Source organism: Lepidochelys kempii, chromosome 7 (genome assembly GCF_965140285.1).
Source record: "Lepidochelys kempii isolate rLepKem1 chromosome 7, rLepKem1.hap1, whole genome shotgun sequence".
NCBI lineage: Eukaryota > Metazoa > Chordata > Testudines > Cheloniidae > Lepidochelys > Lepidochelys kempii.
Window position 1 is genome coordinate 93611472 of NC_136386.1, and position 16282 is coordinate 93627753.

Consider the following 16282-nt stretch of genomic DNA (forward strand, 5'->3'; position numbering starts at 1 on the left):
CAATAAACTGGATTACAGAATATGGGTCAAATAATCTCTGGTAGCTCATAATTATATGAAAATTTAGGGATGCTTAGTTCCCATGTTGATAGGTGCCTTACAGATACCTAAAGTAGATTGATAGATAGGACCCTATTAGTAATAGTGCAATATAGACAGTTGTGCTATTGACCCTCCATTTACTGTACTCTTTTGGAGCCAAATGCATGTTTCATTGGCTACACAATCAAAGCAGCCAACCAGATTTGCCCTGGCCAAATCTGAATAGAAAACTGAGCTGTATTTCAGCCTCAAACACTAATCTAAACATAATCCAGATCTAGATCCAAACAGTCCTCTCTCAGCTCATCTCTTTCTGTTTCCACAAATGCTCTAATTACAGTCTACTAGTACCCCCGAGTTGCCCCCTCTCCCCTCCTTTTAACCATAGTCAAATGAGCCTGGGAGCACCTTGCTAAATTCTGCTGTTACCAAGCAATGGTAGAAAAGGAAGAATTACCTGTCCTGAGCATAACATACACTTGGGGGGGAGGGGGTGAAGGCAGTCAGAGGAAGGAACCAGAGCTTTGGTTTACAAGCCCTTTAACTGATTTTCAGGATTCAAATAGGATTTAACTCTGAAAATAAAAAGCCAAGCCAAAAAAAAAAAAAGTTTCCAGTTCAGACTTTTCTTTCTGTTTACCCTCTGATCGTCAGATGTTGAGCTAATGAAACTTTTTTATGGAATTTTATTATTTTAAATAAAATGTCTAATATGCTTAAATAAGCTCCGGCTCCCTTTCAAGTCAATGGCAACACTTGTATTGAATTCAGTGGGATCAGGCTTTGGCCCAAAATAAGCCAGTGAACTGTATAGACCAACATTTTGGATTTGGGGGAGACAGAGAGGAATTAAATGATGTTCAAAAATACATTCAGGGCTAGCTTGCTTTGGGGGTGAATCCTGCAGTTTTCAGTGCTACTTCTACCTTCAGTCTTGAAGAAAGAACTGTTGGTCCTGACCTCTAATCTCATGTAATTGCAGACAGGTGCATGAGAAGTTACATCTGATTATCAGACCCTTTTGAATAGAGTAATTTGTTAGGACTTTTTAAAGTCTCCTGCAGAGTCAGAAGTGAAAAAACTGAATGGCATCCATTTTATCCCATTCTAGGGATCTTCATCTACTTTATGCTGGGCTGCAGAAGCAGCATCCATACGTTAGCCTGATAGTACCAGTACACTGGTCACAAAAAATCAAGTTAATATATGGTGCTAAAATTGCTTGTGCTTTGGTTGAGAAGCTATTGAATGCCTGTTTTATAAATGCAAAATAGCCTAATTAAAGGAATCACACTTGTTTAATTCTAACCACTACATTTGGACTCTCATTTTGTGTAGGAGTGTATAGTTACCACCTTCGCTGCTACATCTATCAGGCAAGAAATCTTATTGCTTTAGACAAAGACAGCTTTTCAGGTATGGAAAAATCCTATTAAAGTCAACAAACCCGCTCCCTACAATTAATGAATAGCTTATTTCAGCTATAGGATAGCTTGATTCACCTGCTGTAGGCCCCTATGGCAGTAATTACAGCTTTACTGAGTGGGATCTGGAGGTGGCCAGCACATCCCCAAAGTGCACAGTACTGACCAACAAGGAGGGGTGGCTAGTGCAGCCGGGAAATGCACTGATTCAGCAGTACCCTCAGGACAGCTCTGCCAGCTCCCCTCCCCAGCAGATACCTGTAGGGAGAGTGGTGGTGCAAACATTGGCTATACTTCCTCATGGACAAATTTCCCCTGGGCCCCAGCTTCTCCTTTTTGGCCCAAGACTATGCAATGTGTAACTCTGCCCCACTCTCCACATGGTAGCAGAGGTGAATCAAGCTATATCTGCTTGTTGTATCAACAAGTTCTTGCCTTATCTAAAGTTTTATATTATGTTAGTGCTAATATTGACTTGTACAGAAATTGCAGATTATATGTACCTTACTGCTAAGCATGGGTCTTGTTTATTTGTACAAGGGTATTCATTAGTGCTTAATTGTACAGGAACTAAAAATGTTTTACCCCTCAAGAGGCAATAGTGCCACATGATCTATTGTAAAGATTTATAAACTGTAGTAATTTATCCATGGTAGCATGATGTTCAGACAAATCGCTTTTACTCCTGGTATTCATTTGTATGACTTTATCATAGCTCCATCCATAAGGAAAGCCTTAGATATTTCTACCTATGTGTATCAGTCTATCTTTGTAAGCTAGAGTAAACTAATGGGTAATCAGGTACTCAAGTATTTAATGTTTGTTAGTTGCAATGAAAAATTCCACTGGGTGGACAGAATGGGATACTGTATAAACATGACTTTGAACTTCTAACAGGGTAGGGTTAGAATGAATACACTGTGGATGTGGGGCTGGGGTTTTTTGTTTGTTTTTCCACATTTCCATCTTCTCTCTTCCTCTTTATTATTAATTGAACATATCTAGTGCATTCCATAATTTGTTACAGAAACATAGAATGAAGTATATTGTAGCAGTGATGCTGTTTTCTCATATGTTGTCTGAGTTCAAATTCTATGTACATAGCATATGTCACTGTTTTGGACTTACTTGAATATGCAGCAATTAAAAAGAAATACAAAGAAACTACAACCACCCCCCTAATTGACAGATATCTCAGATGTAGACACATATAAACCTAAACACCTAAACTTGTACTTTAACAGCAATAATGTTTGAAGGTTTACACAAAAATACATAAAACTTGGATTAGTTACTTAGCTAGTGGCTGTTGAAGCTGACCTAAAGATAACCTTTAAAATAGCCTCTGGTGCTTGGTAACGGCAATTTGTACAGGAAATGTTAATATCCATCATCAGATACCTTCTTCAGAGATCCCAATGATTTAGAGGTCTACCTAATAGTAGGCCTAGAACACTTTAATCATTTAGTTCTGTTTCACAAGAGGAAGGGGGCTGCCATAAATAAGCATGTTTGAGGCCAAAGCTTGATCTGTGCAATAGCCTGGTAGAATTTATTGTTCAACAACTAGTCAGAACTAGAAAGATCTCTTTGTATTATTTATGAGTCCATGGAGTTGTACATCAACAGAGGCATCAAGGAAAAGCGTAGATAGAGGATATATATCAGTAATTGTAAGACGCTAGTATATCAAAACTTCATTTTAGTTTTCAGGCTAATTTTCTGATTCATAGGACATTTTAATCGTTACACAGATTATTGTGGTGTTCAAGATGTGCACAGAGCAAACTCTGCGGTAACCAAACTGAGAATTGAAAAGTTCGTCATCAGTTCTGTGTTAACCGTTCCATTGTGTTTGATGATGTATTTGTGTTTCATGAAAGGCTTTGAAGAGGCAACCAGGTGGCTCAGGAAACTGGTAACAAAATATGGAGACTGTCACCTCCAAGTTGTAGTTTCAAATGTAGGCATGCTTGATAATGAAAAATACGACCAATCTTGTAACAGCCTAGATTCTGCCACTGGATTCACCTGTGTGGACCTCCACTGACTTGATGGCTCTTGAGTGCTTAGGACAGAAAGGATAGGTTTTAATGCTGTGATGCATCATACACAGAGTGAAGGGACTTTTTAAAGGAAAAACAGGGACACCTGTCATCATGGGGAATTCATAGATGAGTTTTTAATAGCTATGGTGGGCAAGTACCCAGGGCTATGGGATTGTGCCTGTTTCTTTTTCCCTCAGGGTTAGCTCCGCTAAGCAATCTTTGGTCCCTAAGACTGGATTAGAAATCTCCCCAGAGAGTTCTGGAGATTCCTTGTTTATAATCAGGCCAAAATTATTTATTTTATTTTCATGTGATGGTGTTAAGGCACTTGTACTTCTGATTCAAGCTAGAACAGGAAATACACAGGCATGTGAAAGTGAAGGAAAAATGGTAAACTTTCCAAGCCTCAAGAAAGGTTCAATGGAGGAACAGGTGAAGGTTCAGGTCAGATTAGTTTTCACGGCTCACATGCAGAAGTTCATAGATAAAACCCTTTCACTCCAGAGGGGTTACATATTCATTACAGTGGCTGAGAAGTTATGTATCCAGGTAATTCTACCACACTTTCACTGTGGTGTCTATGAATATTACATTTTAGAGTTACATGCACTGCTTTTAATACTAGCAGGATAAGATTTTTCTAATCAGTACAATGGGATGTTATACTTTGTAATAGGGTTACTTGCTGCCTGCAATCACCACCCATAGGTGTTTGTTATAGACTGAGGTATAGAGAGTTGAACTGGGAGGAGACAAAGAGGGAAGGAAAATAATGTAGGCCAGACCTTCATCTGGTGTACATTGACCAATTTCCACCAGCTGAGGATCTGGCCATGTTTTTTAAAAATTAGATTTTCTAAATCTTTGTATGGTCTTTCAGATCCATATGCTCATGTTTCATTCCTCCATCAAAGCAAAACAACTGAGATCATCCATTCAACTCTGAATCCTACATGGGACCAAACGCTTATATTTAATGAAATTGAAATCTATGGAGACCCACAGACAGTAGCAAAAAATCCACCTAATGTGGTTATTGAACTTTTTGACAATGACCAAGTGGTATGTGAATTTTTTTATCTTGATTCCCCTTTAGTTGTTTACTTGGAGATAGCAGATTAATTAAAGTTTATGATTTCTGATTGGCCAATTTGTCCAGGGCAAAGATGAGTTTCTAGGAAGAAGTGTTTGCTCTCCTATGGTAAAGCTAAACCCAGAAGTAGATATCACACCTAAGCTTCTCTGGTACCCTGTAATGAATGGAGGCAAAGCTTGTGGGGACATCCTTTTCGATGCTGAGCTTATTCTGAGGGACAAGGTAATTTAAATATATATATATATATATATTCTTCCAAACTGTATGGCATTTTGAAACGATTACAGTAGTGAATGTTTTACTATATACGGTGCATTCTGTTTAAGAAAAAGGAAATAAACTTGTGCTTCTGTGCTTGTATTCATAGGATGGCTCCAACCTTCCAATTCTTCCATCACAAAGAGCACCAAAGCTTTACATGGTACCTCAAGGAATTAGACCTGTTGTTCAGCTCACTGCTATTGAGGTAGGGTATGCTGCTCAAATTAACTGAATATAATGAGAGGAATCTCATCTTGTAGGGTAGAAAATGTCTTTATATATTTGCTTCCATAAATAATGTGGTAATGAAATAAATACAGATGGCTTATTTTCCAGTATAGTGTCATTAACATTTTTGGTAAAACACCTTGCAATATATGTCAGCCACACTTTATAATTGGAAAGACATTGTTTTCCCCTTCCAGTTATTATTTCAGTATCATTTTTAGCACACTGGTTTCCCTTAGTAATGCCTATATTGGATTTTATTTACAGATTCTTGCCTGGGGATTACGAAACATGAAAAACTACCAAATGGCTTCTGTTACTTCTCCAAGTCTCATTGTAGAGTGTGGTGGTGAAATGGTGGAGTCTGTAGTGATCAAAAACCTCAAAAAGACACCAAATTTTCCATATTCTGTTCTCTTCATGAAAGTGGTATGATGTTAAAATTACAGTGCAAAGATCTTCAGTAGTATTTAAATGTTCTACACTCTAGGTTTCGTTTTAGTAGAAAAATCAATAGAAGGAACAAGCAATTCTTCTTTGACTGAATGTAAGACATTCATCTTTGAGTCTGAAAGTTTTCATAATGGTAATTAAACATTTCTACACAAATGCTGACAAAATAATATATTCCCAAATGCTACCAATCAATAGGACTATGTTGATGATCTGTGTAGGTATTTATATGGCCCTCATCACTGTAATATCTGAGGCTCGGGAAATCTTACTTTGAGGCAATATATGTATTTTTAAAAGATTATTCTACTGACATTTATTTAATTAGTACAGCATGGAGCTGCATGATATATGCAAATATACATGCACAGATCATGAGTTCAGTATTAAATTACTGAGACTGTGGCCCAATCCTGCAGTCTTTGCTCAGGCAAAAACTCTTTGTTCTCCTTACCGACAATGGTTCTAAACACAGGCAACTCTTTTTAACTTCTAGCTTTTGCCCAAAGAGGAACTATACACTCCATCACTAGTTATTAAAGTGATAGACCACAGACAGTTCGGACGGAAACCAGTTGTGGGACAGTGTACCATTGACTCCCTGGAAGACTTTCGCTGTGACCCCTACGCTGCTAAAGAAGACATTGCACCACAACTAAAAGGTAGGCGGCTAGAAGATGACAACAATTCACCTCCTTTCTTGAGGAAGATTTGAGTAAGCCACCTTGAATGTTCACTATATATACATAATAGATTTGTAGCAACCTAGTGTTGTATATTAAGTTAGTGACAGTGTGGTCTGAGTGGAAAATCAAACTCTCAGTATTAATCACCAATGCGGTAAGCTATAGAGCCTCAGAAGAGAGACAACAACCTACAGGGCAATATCTGTATTGTTACAACAGACAGTGTCAGACCTTTGGATCAGCTGGTACCTCCAAAAGGCTTCTGTAGCACGTGTATGCAATATAACTACCTTTAAATGACTGTTGTAACTGGTAATACGGATGTAGAGAACGACACTCAAGGAGAAAGATAAAAGACTGAAAGCAAAGAGGGAGTTATTTCAAAGATGGCTTTACATTTTATGAGTAAATTTATTTAGAAAGCCATGATTTAAACCTCCCATCTTTTACTTAGTTTATCTTCAGTGCTCCTTAAAAAACCATCATCATTATTCCAGAGAATGGATGGAAATACCACAGTAGCTTTTTTAAAAAAGGAAGTAATATGGAAACATAGGACCTAATCTGCTCCATGCATTTGGACCACATAAGCACTCACATGGATCAACTTGAAGATCAGGCTTCTAATGGACCACATCAGTTCACTGTACTGTACTGTCATATTATGCATATAGGCACCATTTTTTCAGTTATAACCCATTATGGGAAGATTTTGAAAACCATAAACGGCAGGTAAGAGTCGAACATCCACTGACTTTCAATAGGCATTAGGTGCCGACCTGCTAGTTGCAGCTTTGAAAATGTCCCATGATTGCTTTTTCTTCAGACTCCATTGCATTTGATATGCATTTGTGTGTGTGAGAGAAAAGTATGTATGTAACACAGCTAATGCTTGCTAATTTCTTTAAAGAGTTAATCCTGAGTAGCAGTTAACAAAACATTGCAAATAACTGCTTACTTTAAAAAGTCAAACCCACGCCAAATAAATTCCTTTACATCTTCTATAACATTTAAATTTAAATTCTGATAGCAAAATTGACTAGCATATTTCACCTTAAGAAAATGTTTCATTTACAGTTAGCCTCCTGTCTGCTGTGCCTCGTCGGGATGTGGTCATTGAAATGGAAGACACAAAGCCACTACTAGCAGCTCAGGTAACCTTTGCAATTTGATGCTTGACTTTCATATTTTGGACACATGATTTACTAACAACTACTTAGCATACAACTTTGGATTTCTGTAAGCTTTTCTGCCCAAGTCACAGAAGCAACTGCAAAATTGGTGGAGCCTTTTGGAGTGTCATTTAAAATAAATTTGTATTGTGGCAGGGGAGTAAAGGAAGTATTTTTATTATTATTACCCTATTTCTAATGGGTAACACTGAAGTGGTGTATTTCGTGGAAAGTAGAGTTGAGTAAATAATTAATAATAATGTATTCTCAATCAGTTTATTCTATCTGTTCATGAATTGTCTGTGAGCAGTTTATAAATTTTCAAATGGTTTCCTATCCCAAATTATTCACTAAATACTTTTGGTGAATAATTTTTGGTCTTTAGATCATTCATGAGCAGTTTGTTGCAGGTGTTCAGATCTGAAATTCTAGAAGTGCTGATTGGCTTATTGGACTCCTAGGCCATATGGCACATTTCTGTTTCCTGATTGGATGAGTTGTACTTAAAATCAGGTTTCTGTTGTGAATATTTGCATTTACAAGTTCTAAACCTGTGCTCTGTGAATATTCTTGAAAATTTGCTTACAATTCAAAATATTTTTGTGACCACTCCTGCCCGTAAACTCATTTTCTAGGTTGTTTGTAGAAAGCAACCACAAAAGCCAAAGTGAATTCAACAACAGACACAACTGGTGTTGAAGTTTTTGAGCAAGCACCTGCTGAACATTTTTGAGCTATTCACCCACAGTTAATGCTTAACACACTAAATCTTAAACATATGCTTCTCTGCTTATTTACCTTTTTTCTTTTGTCATTGGGGTTTGCAGTTATGATGTGCATTATATTTGCTGAAATGCTTCTTTTCTTGCTTTACGGAGGATCCCTCTCTGTGCAATCCCCTTTTGTCTTTTATGTAGCGTAGCTGCTCTGTAATTATGCTATATAAACAGTGCCAGTGAAAGCAGCAGATGTTTATCACAGGCATACCAGGAGTGCTGCCAGACAATAGATGTATCAATATGTTCAAGCAGCTAAGAGTATACATTCAGTCCATTGTCCAACTTTTCCATTTGGCTAGAAGTAGTGTGAGGCTGAGCCCATTCACTGACACAGTCACCTCTGGAAACCATTTGTAGTTTGCATATGGCTGACCAGGTAAATCAAAATACCAAAATATTGAGTTTTCTGTGTTGTTTCCATTTTAAAATATTTTACCTCATTTAGCTTGAAGGTTGCACTATGGATGTGAGAAACAGAAAGAGAGAGGAGTCGAAGATGTCCCCAGGTTATTTTCTGAGCAACAGAGAGGATTATGATGTTATCAGCAGTAAGAGAGAAAGCAGGAAAAGGCGCGGGTTTGGAGGAAGAAATAAGTGACAATTTTTAATTTTAGCCACACTAAGCTTAAAGTTTTTGGTGAGACATTCAGGAGATGCCAGATTTGTAGATGCAAGGCAAAAGAAGAAGCAGGGAGAGGCATGCAAAATATAGTACCAATTAACAATTGTAATGCTTTCCAAATATTTTAAAAATAAGTGCATTAAACAAAATGCAGGGGGAGGAATTTCTCTGATCAGCTAAGGTCTTTATGCAGTGCAAAACGACCTTGAACCAGCCAGAGATAGCCAACATTCCCCTTACACAAGGGAACTCTGCCTCCTTCTGCACTAACTGCCTCCTCCCCTCCACCCTCAGCTTGGGCATTAGGGGAAGGGAGTGCCGTCTGATGGTAGTGGTAGTGGGGTGATTTGAGGGGGCATGGTAAAGCATTGCCCAATCCTCCATTGGTGTAAATTTGAGTTGCCACTGGGGTTTGACACCCGTGAATCAGGGAGCCCCAACTGGCTCTCTTCTTCCCCTTTGGAAGTAGTAGAGAATCGAGACCATGGTATAAAGGATATATTGATGCTGTTTGGAATGGAGGTGTATCTCAGTCATAGCTTTGCCACCTCCTGAGTACTGTGGCCATCCCAAATCCATATTAAGTGAAACATTTCTGCTGCCCAGGGCATCATGTATATTTTTTTCTATTCTGTCTTGTGGATTTCTTCAAAGTACTGTTCTGATTCTTTCAGCAATCCCATCATAAAACCTTATTTTACAGGTATTTATAATTCAATTACAAAAGTTCGGACTTTGTTAAAATCCCCCTGATTTTAGGTTTGCAAAATGTGTCCCTTAGCTTGCAGGTTTTTTCAAAAGTTACTGATTGCAGATGCTTTTAATTAACAAATTTCTTTAAAAACCAACAAACCAAACAATATTTTTAAAGGGTGTTGGGGTTTTTTAAATTGTACAAATGTACAGATGTAAATTAAGATGTAATTCTTCATCCAGAATTTTGATAGTTTTTTTTTTCTTAAAAAATAAAAGCAGAATGATAAAATTCATATTTGGAAACCAGATGTTTCAAACATACAGGAACTTTTTCTCTTTGTGTTTTTTCTTATGCACATCCATATTAAATTTAGGCATAAGTCAACAGCTTTGGAATTTAATTTGTTTTTGTTGGTTTGTGTGACTCCACCTTTGCCTTTACAGAAGTGAAGATTTTTTTTTAATGTTACAAAGGTCATCAATGAAAACACTCCAGAACTTTGAAAAAGTTCAAACTCAGATCCAAATTTTGTGGCTTGGCCGTATTTCTAATGTGTTCATTGAATGTACTGTACAAATCTATCTTCTTTTTTCACTACTCATTCAGGATCTTAATGTCAGAAAGGGTGGACTCATTTAGAGACCTCATAATAATGCATTATCCTATATTCTATTTTCTCACACATAAGGACTTGATGTTTAACATAAAATAGCAGAAACAAAACAGGCCTTCTGTTCTAATCGTGTTAATACTTTCCAAATTCCCAATTCATATTGGAAATCTTTTGTGTCAGTTAATAATTATATACAAAATAGATGCCTAGGGTAAAAGTCCTGTTCCTAGTGAAGTCAATGGCAAAACTCTCATTGACTTCAATGGGGCCAGGATTTCACGCATAGAAGGAAAAACTTATAAATATTATACAGTGTTCTCGACAACTTTTTTTTAGAATTGGACATCAATTTAGTAAATGTAATATTGCATTGCATTCACTAATAGCATCCATATGCTATAAGGACTCTTTAGAAGAATTAAAAGTACATTTTTGGAAAGCATATATGATGTGCAGATAACACACTAAGGGCACAGATGTAGAAATTTCATCAATTACATTCCAATTTCCAGTGCTTAAGCAGTATGTCAACCGCACTCGGCAAAATGGCTTCTCCAACAGCAGTGCATGTATGTATGAAGCTAATGCATGAAGATAACCAAAGTGGGGATTTAGGTGCCTTGGTCATGTGGCTTTCACTTCTCTTTTGATAATTCTGTAGAGAGATTTTGGAGTGAAGGATGCTTTTATATCATGTATAATAGCATATTTACAATTACTAGGGAGTAACAGTTCCTTTACATGTCATATATCTACACTTCAGAATTTGATTTGTTTAGCCCTACTACCAATATTTGACTTTTGTTTAAAATTAGATTTTCCAGGGGAAAACATACTGATTAAACAGTAAATAAAAACATAATTCTGTTACCTTGCTAAGACTCAACTGTGGCTGATAGTACAGGGTCTCCATAAATTGGAGCAGATAAATAAATAGCAGTTTAATACTTGTTAGGAAAGAACATTTATAACAATATATAATGAGGTCATTGGATAGCTAAAGAAATTGGTAAATTGTTTTATCTGGTCTTTGCCATGTGACTATTTCTCTCCAAAATCTCAATTTATCTTATAATGATTTTAGCCTAAATCACTGGCATTTTATGAATGAACACTGCTTAATAATTTTACAGCATCCAAAATATAGATCATATTTACAGTTTGTGGTGGGGATTTGTGGGATTTGGATTTTAAACATTTTTCAAAGCTATGAAAAATATTGTTTGAAAAGACATTTGAAGGTATATCAGGAAAAAAAATTAGTCTTAAACCAGTCAGCACCTTGAACATTACGTTCTACTGAAAGATTCAGAGACCATAAATAATTATGTTTTGCGGTAAACCCCCTAATTCAGTGTTAAGAATGAAGCTTGTTGCACAGCAATGCAAACAAAGTTGTTTCCATGAAAAACTCATTCATCTATCTTCAACATTGTGAACTAATGGAAAAAAATGTAGATTAAAAAATGCAAGGTCTTCTAAATTTATTACATACCTGTAGGTGAACAGACAGGTAATCAGAGTTTGAGGGGAAACTGCTCCTTAAGAAGTTGTCATAAATCCTCATACAAGTATGAAATTATTTGTTGCCATGGGATACTTCTGATTTTATCTTAAAGTTAGCCATGATGACTGAAATACAGTACATTTTAATATCCAAACAGGATAATTACCTTCATGATAGAAATGAGGAATTTTGAGTAGTTCATTTGGTGTGTATACTGACCTGCTATTTTCTGGATTTCTTTTGGTTTGCACAACAGTCTAATTATAATACCTCTAAATTAGAACACAACGGGTGATATAAACACAGAAAATCACTAGCGGTAATCATTGCTTCCAAATAAGTCTGGTACAGTATTTGCTCTTCATGGAAAATTCTTATTCATAATGTAAATTATATAATTAATTTTGCGATTGTGAAAGTTGTTGCAAGTATTTATAATTCTTCACATTTTTTCAGACTCCAGATTGTCCACAATTTTTAAAGCTGCAAATTGGCAATAAAAAGACAAACAAAAAGACTTGTGAGCATTAGCAACTATTTTATAATCATGTACGGAGTAAAATATGAGCGTCTTCAAAAAGAGCAAAACAACCCAAATTACTGTGTGTGTGTGTGTGTGTGTGAAGATCCTTTGGAACAAAATCTCCATGGAATTAAAAATCATTACGTTTGATTTAGATATAGTCCTGGACCCACTTGTAAGTGAACCAACCAAGCAAAGTATGGGCCAGATCCTGCACTCCTCCTTGCACACCCAAAACAAATCAGTGAAAGTGGGTGTGAGAGGAATGCTGTGTTGGGTCCCACGAGAGTATAACTACACTCTCACACATTTTCTCTGTTTAGTTTTTTAAATATTGTTACAAGAACCAAAACATAAATTCCCCAATTCTGACAACTTTCAACGTTTCATTGGGTATGTAATAAATACTATAGTTCAACAAATAAAGCAACAAATCATGTCTGAATAATTCCTAAATAAGTAAGTTAAACATGTTGTGAAATATAAAACTTATATATGAAAACTGAATTTTCCTTCTTTATCACCTGACCCCAATGTAAAACACTATAAACCCTGTTTTTTATTTACCCTCTTTTTTTGTTTTGCTCTTTTTTATGAACGGATCCTTATGAGCAGCTTACAGAAAAGGTAATTACAATGTTCTTTATTTATAATGGCATAGTGCTTTCTTGTAGGTCAAAGCTCCAGGTAGAAACCAGTACATTAACTTTGTATTCTGGCTTTGGTACTTTTAAGGGGGTGGAGGAGGGATTTGTAACTTTTGAAAAACATCAAAATAAAATGCTGCCTGCACTTTGTGACCAGAATGAAAAATTTAGGAAAATTATGCAAAATGGAAATGTAAGCTTCCACATAGTCCAAAAGTTATTCAAAACAGATTTGTTGATTTGAGTAACACTAATCACTTCTATAAATGCCACAATCCTTTCGTATTTTTCATAGTTTTTATTCATTGTAAACATAATACTACCTACATTTTTTTCTTGAGTGATTATTTTTTAGAAATAACAGGTGACTTTCACTGTCTAATCCCTATAGAGTTAGATACACAACATATCTATGATAAGATACTGATAAAATAATTGAAAGAAACTGTTAAAATTATTTCCTTGCTCACTATAATGGTGCAGCACTAGGACAATATACATTTTTTTTTTGCACACTGTTGTGAAGTATAAGGGGAAAGAAAAGTGAGGGAGGTAATAGTTTCCAGAATTCATTGATGGTTTCACTACTCCTTCCTAATGGGCATATCCTGTAGACTTTACTCTGACAAAACTCCCCTTGAAGTCAATAGGCCAGATCCTCCGCAAGTGTAAAGGCAGCATAGCTATATTGACTTTAGTGGAGTGATACCAATTTAACCAGCTGAGGATCTGGACCAATATAATTCTAACTGTATCAGTATTATTGAAATCAATGGGAGTTTTACCAGTCTCCGGACTGATGTATTTAACTCCCATACAAAAGAATTTTATGACCTGTTTACTCTAGGTATTATGAATAAATTAAATGTATGTAATTTGAAGGAGAGTGAGTCACCACAGTATCTAGAATTCATTGCAATAGCCAGTACGCATAGATTGCTGTGGCGAGGTACATATTCAAGAAGAAGGGCCAGGCCAAGTAGTACGTGCTGCTGTAGGCAGGATGCTAGACAAGACAGACCATTGGTAAGATCCGGTATTGTAATTCCTATGCGTTAAGACAGACAGTTTAGCCCTAACTTTAAATTTCATTGCTCTCTTTTTGATTCAGACCTTTATTATTATTTGAATAATAGTTTTTGTTATACATTTAATTAGTCATTGCATCTGTCTTATAGATGATAGAAAGAGACTGGAGTTCATTCTTGTCTACTACTAAAATGGATTTTTCTTTTTTTAAGGAAGAAGAAACTGTTGATTGGTGGAGCAAATTTTACGCTTCAACAGGAGAGCATGAAAAATGTGGACAATATATTCAAAAAGGATATGACACTTTAAAGGTACTATATAAAAAAATTGAAGGGACGTGTTTTGGTAGGTCAAAATATTCTCTCTTTTTGACATATAATTATTTTTATGTGATTGTTAGTCTCCAAAACAAGTCTTGTCTTTTCACATTGCCATAATTGTAAGCAATCCAACCTCATCGTAAGTTTCATCTGCCTTCTCTCCAAAATATCATGCTGTGCATAACAGAACTTGAACAGTGAAACTGGTGGTTTTTGCACAGCCCCTAAATGGATTGGAGTCAATCTCCCATTTTCACCTGGTCAAAACAAGAGACATATAGATGTCTATCTACCTGATATGTTGGTTTATAAATAGTTAAGTATGTCAATACCAGACGCAACCACAAATAAATGCAAGCACATAACTGCCTGTAATTATTTTGGGCATGCAAACAAGGAAGCCAAGATAAAGATAAGACCCTTAATATCCTTCTGATTTTAATATTAGTAAGGAAAGTTGTGACTCTTCCCAGATCAAATTTGTCACTATTTATGCCAAAGGGCATGTGAGGAGGAGAGGGGAAGGGAGTAAAAGGTGTTCCAGAAAGGTCTTGCAGTTTTTTCCTTTATTGACAAGACACAGATATTAATGTCTTGATCTTGCACCATTGATCTCAATAGGAGTTTTACCATTGATTTCTTTGGAGAAATGCTCAGAAGCACATTGATGGAGTCTGCAGTTCTGTATGTTTAAATTAATATTTTTCTTGGTGCATTGGTGTAAGTTGGAGCCAGAAATATCCTAAGACCACTCCCACTTTTTCATGTATACACCTATGGGGGCACAAGTGAGTTTGAGGTTGTGGAATGCAGTTGATTCAGGTTTTGATTAAGACACAAGTGGGGATTGGCAGCACGAGAAACAACTCACATTTTCCAAATAGATTCTGTTCTTCTCCCCCTGTAAAGAGGTAAGAGTGCAAATAATACTGAATGGTTTTGTGCCCTAACATCTCCTAAGTGGAGTACAGCTTTGCTACACCAAAACGACGCGAGCTATTTAATGGACCTGGTGAATGTGTTAAATTTTTAAATGTCACTTCAATTTTACTTTAGGTATATGATTGTGAATTGGAGAATGTACCTGAATTTCAGGGCCTGACAGACTTCTGTGATACATTTAAGCTGTACAGAGGCAAATCAGAGGACAATGATGACCCTTCAGTGGTAGGAGAATTTAAGGTAAAAAAAAAAAAGGGGGGGATCCTATTGTTGTACCAGAAATGAAAAAGTAACCAAATGCTGGATGTAGCCCTTTGAATGTATCACTTGCAAATACATTGAGACTACTCCTGTGCCAGACACATTCTGTTTGATTCTGAGAGATGCGCTGCACCCACCACTCCTACTCAAACTCTGATTCAGCAAACCACTGAAGCATGTGCTTGAATACATTCCTATTCAGCAAAACACTTTGAGCTTGCTGAAGTCCCACTGACTTCCTTAGGACATAACCATGTGTATAAGTGCCTTGCTAAATAGGAATGTTTGCCTGAGTGGAAAATGCAGGTACTCAGAGCCTCTAAGGATCAGGCCCTTTCCTTTCAGTGGCATAGTGGGGGAACAACATAGCATATATCCCCCTCCTCCAGAGATACTTGCATGTTAATTCAGAGGACCAATGCTGCACGGGCATATGTTGAGAAGCATGTTATTTTCCCATGGTGACTGCTTAGACAGGAAGCTGCCCTAATACTGTGGTTTTGAAATAATAGGTTTAAAAGAAAAAGTTCAGCTAACCCCTCCCCCCGCCAAAAACCATTCTGCTGTATCTGTTAAAAATACATTTTACATTATTATATAGTTAAAGGAAATAACAGGCCAGATTGTCAACTAGAGTGAATAAGTTTAGCTCAATTGGAGTTCAATGGAGGAAGGCCATTTCACATCAGCTGAGGACATGGTATGCAGTCTCTATTTTAATATAATGAAGGCATATAAAGTGAAATTCTGGCCTCACTGAAGTTGATAGCAAAACTTCCATTGACTTTCAGAGGGGTCAGGATTTTACCCATAATGTTTCTCAGTCAGGTGTACTTTTGGAATCGAATCCGAGACAGCTTATGTACTCCATTCTGCACTCTTTTTGTGGCTTTGTTCACAAATTATAAAGGTAAACATTAGGGCTGTCAAGT

At 36.6% G+C, this 16282-nt stretch overlaps 1 protein-coding gene across 3 annotated transcripts in view; it reads left to right on the forward strand.

Moving 5' to 3' along the window:
• Positions 1 to 16282, forward strand: part of MYOF (myoferlin) — a 109118-nt gene that overhangs the window by 80047 nt on the left and 12789 nt on the right. For all 3 annotated transcript variants that reach the window (XM_073353867.2, XM_073353870.1, XM_073353871.1), the window contains exons 32-41: positions 1381 to 1458; positions 4395 to 4576; positions 4674 to 4832; positions 4978 to 5076; positions 5367 to 5528; positions 6049 to 6214; positions 7316 to 7392; positions 12767 to 12778; positions 14040 to 14138; positions 15204 to 15329. In XM_073353867.2, the coding sequence (XP_073209968.1) occupies positions 1381 to 1458; positions 4395 to 4576; positions 4674 to 4832; positions 4978 to 5076; positions 5367 to 5528; positions 6049 to 6214; positions 7316 to 7392; positions 12767 to 12778; positions 14040 to 14138; positions 15204 to 15329 (1160 nt within the window). The remainder of the gene's footprint in view (positions 1 to 1380; positions 1459 to 4394; positions 4577 to 4673; positions 4833 to 4977; positions 5077 to 5366; positions 5529 to 6048; positions 6215 to 7315; positions 7393 to 12766; positions 12779 to 14039; positions 14139 to 15203; positions 15330 to 16282) is intronic.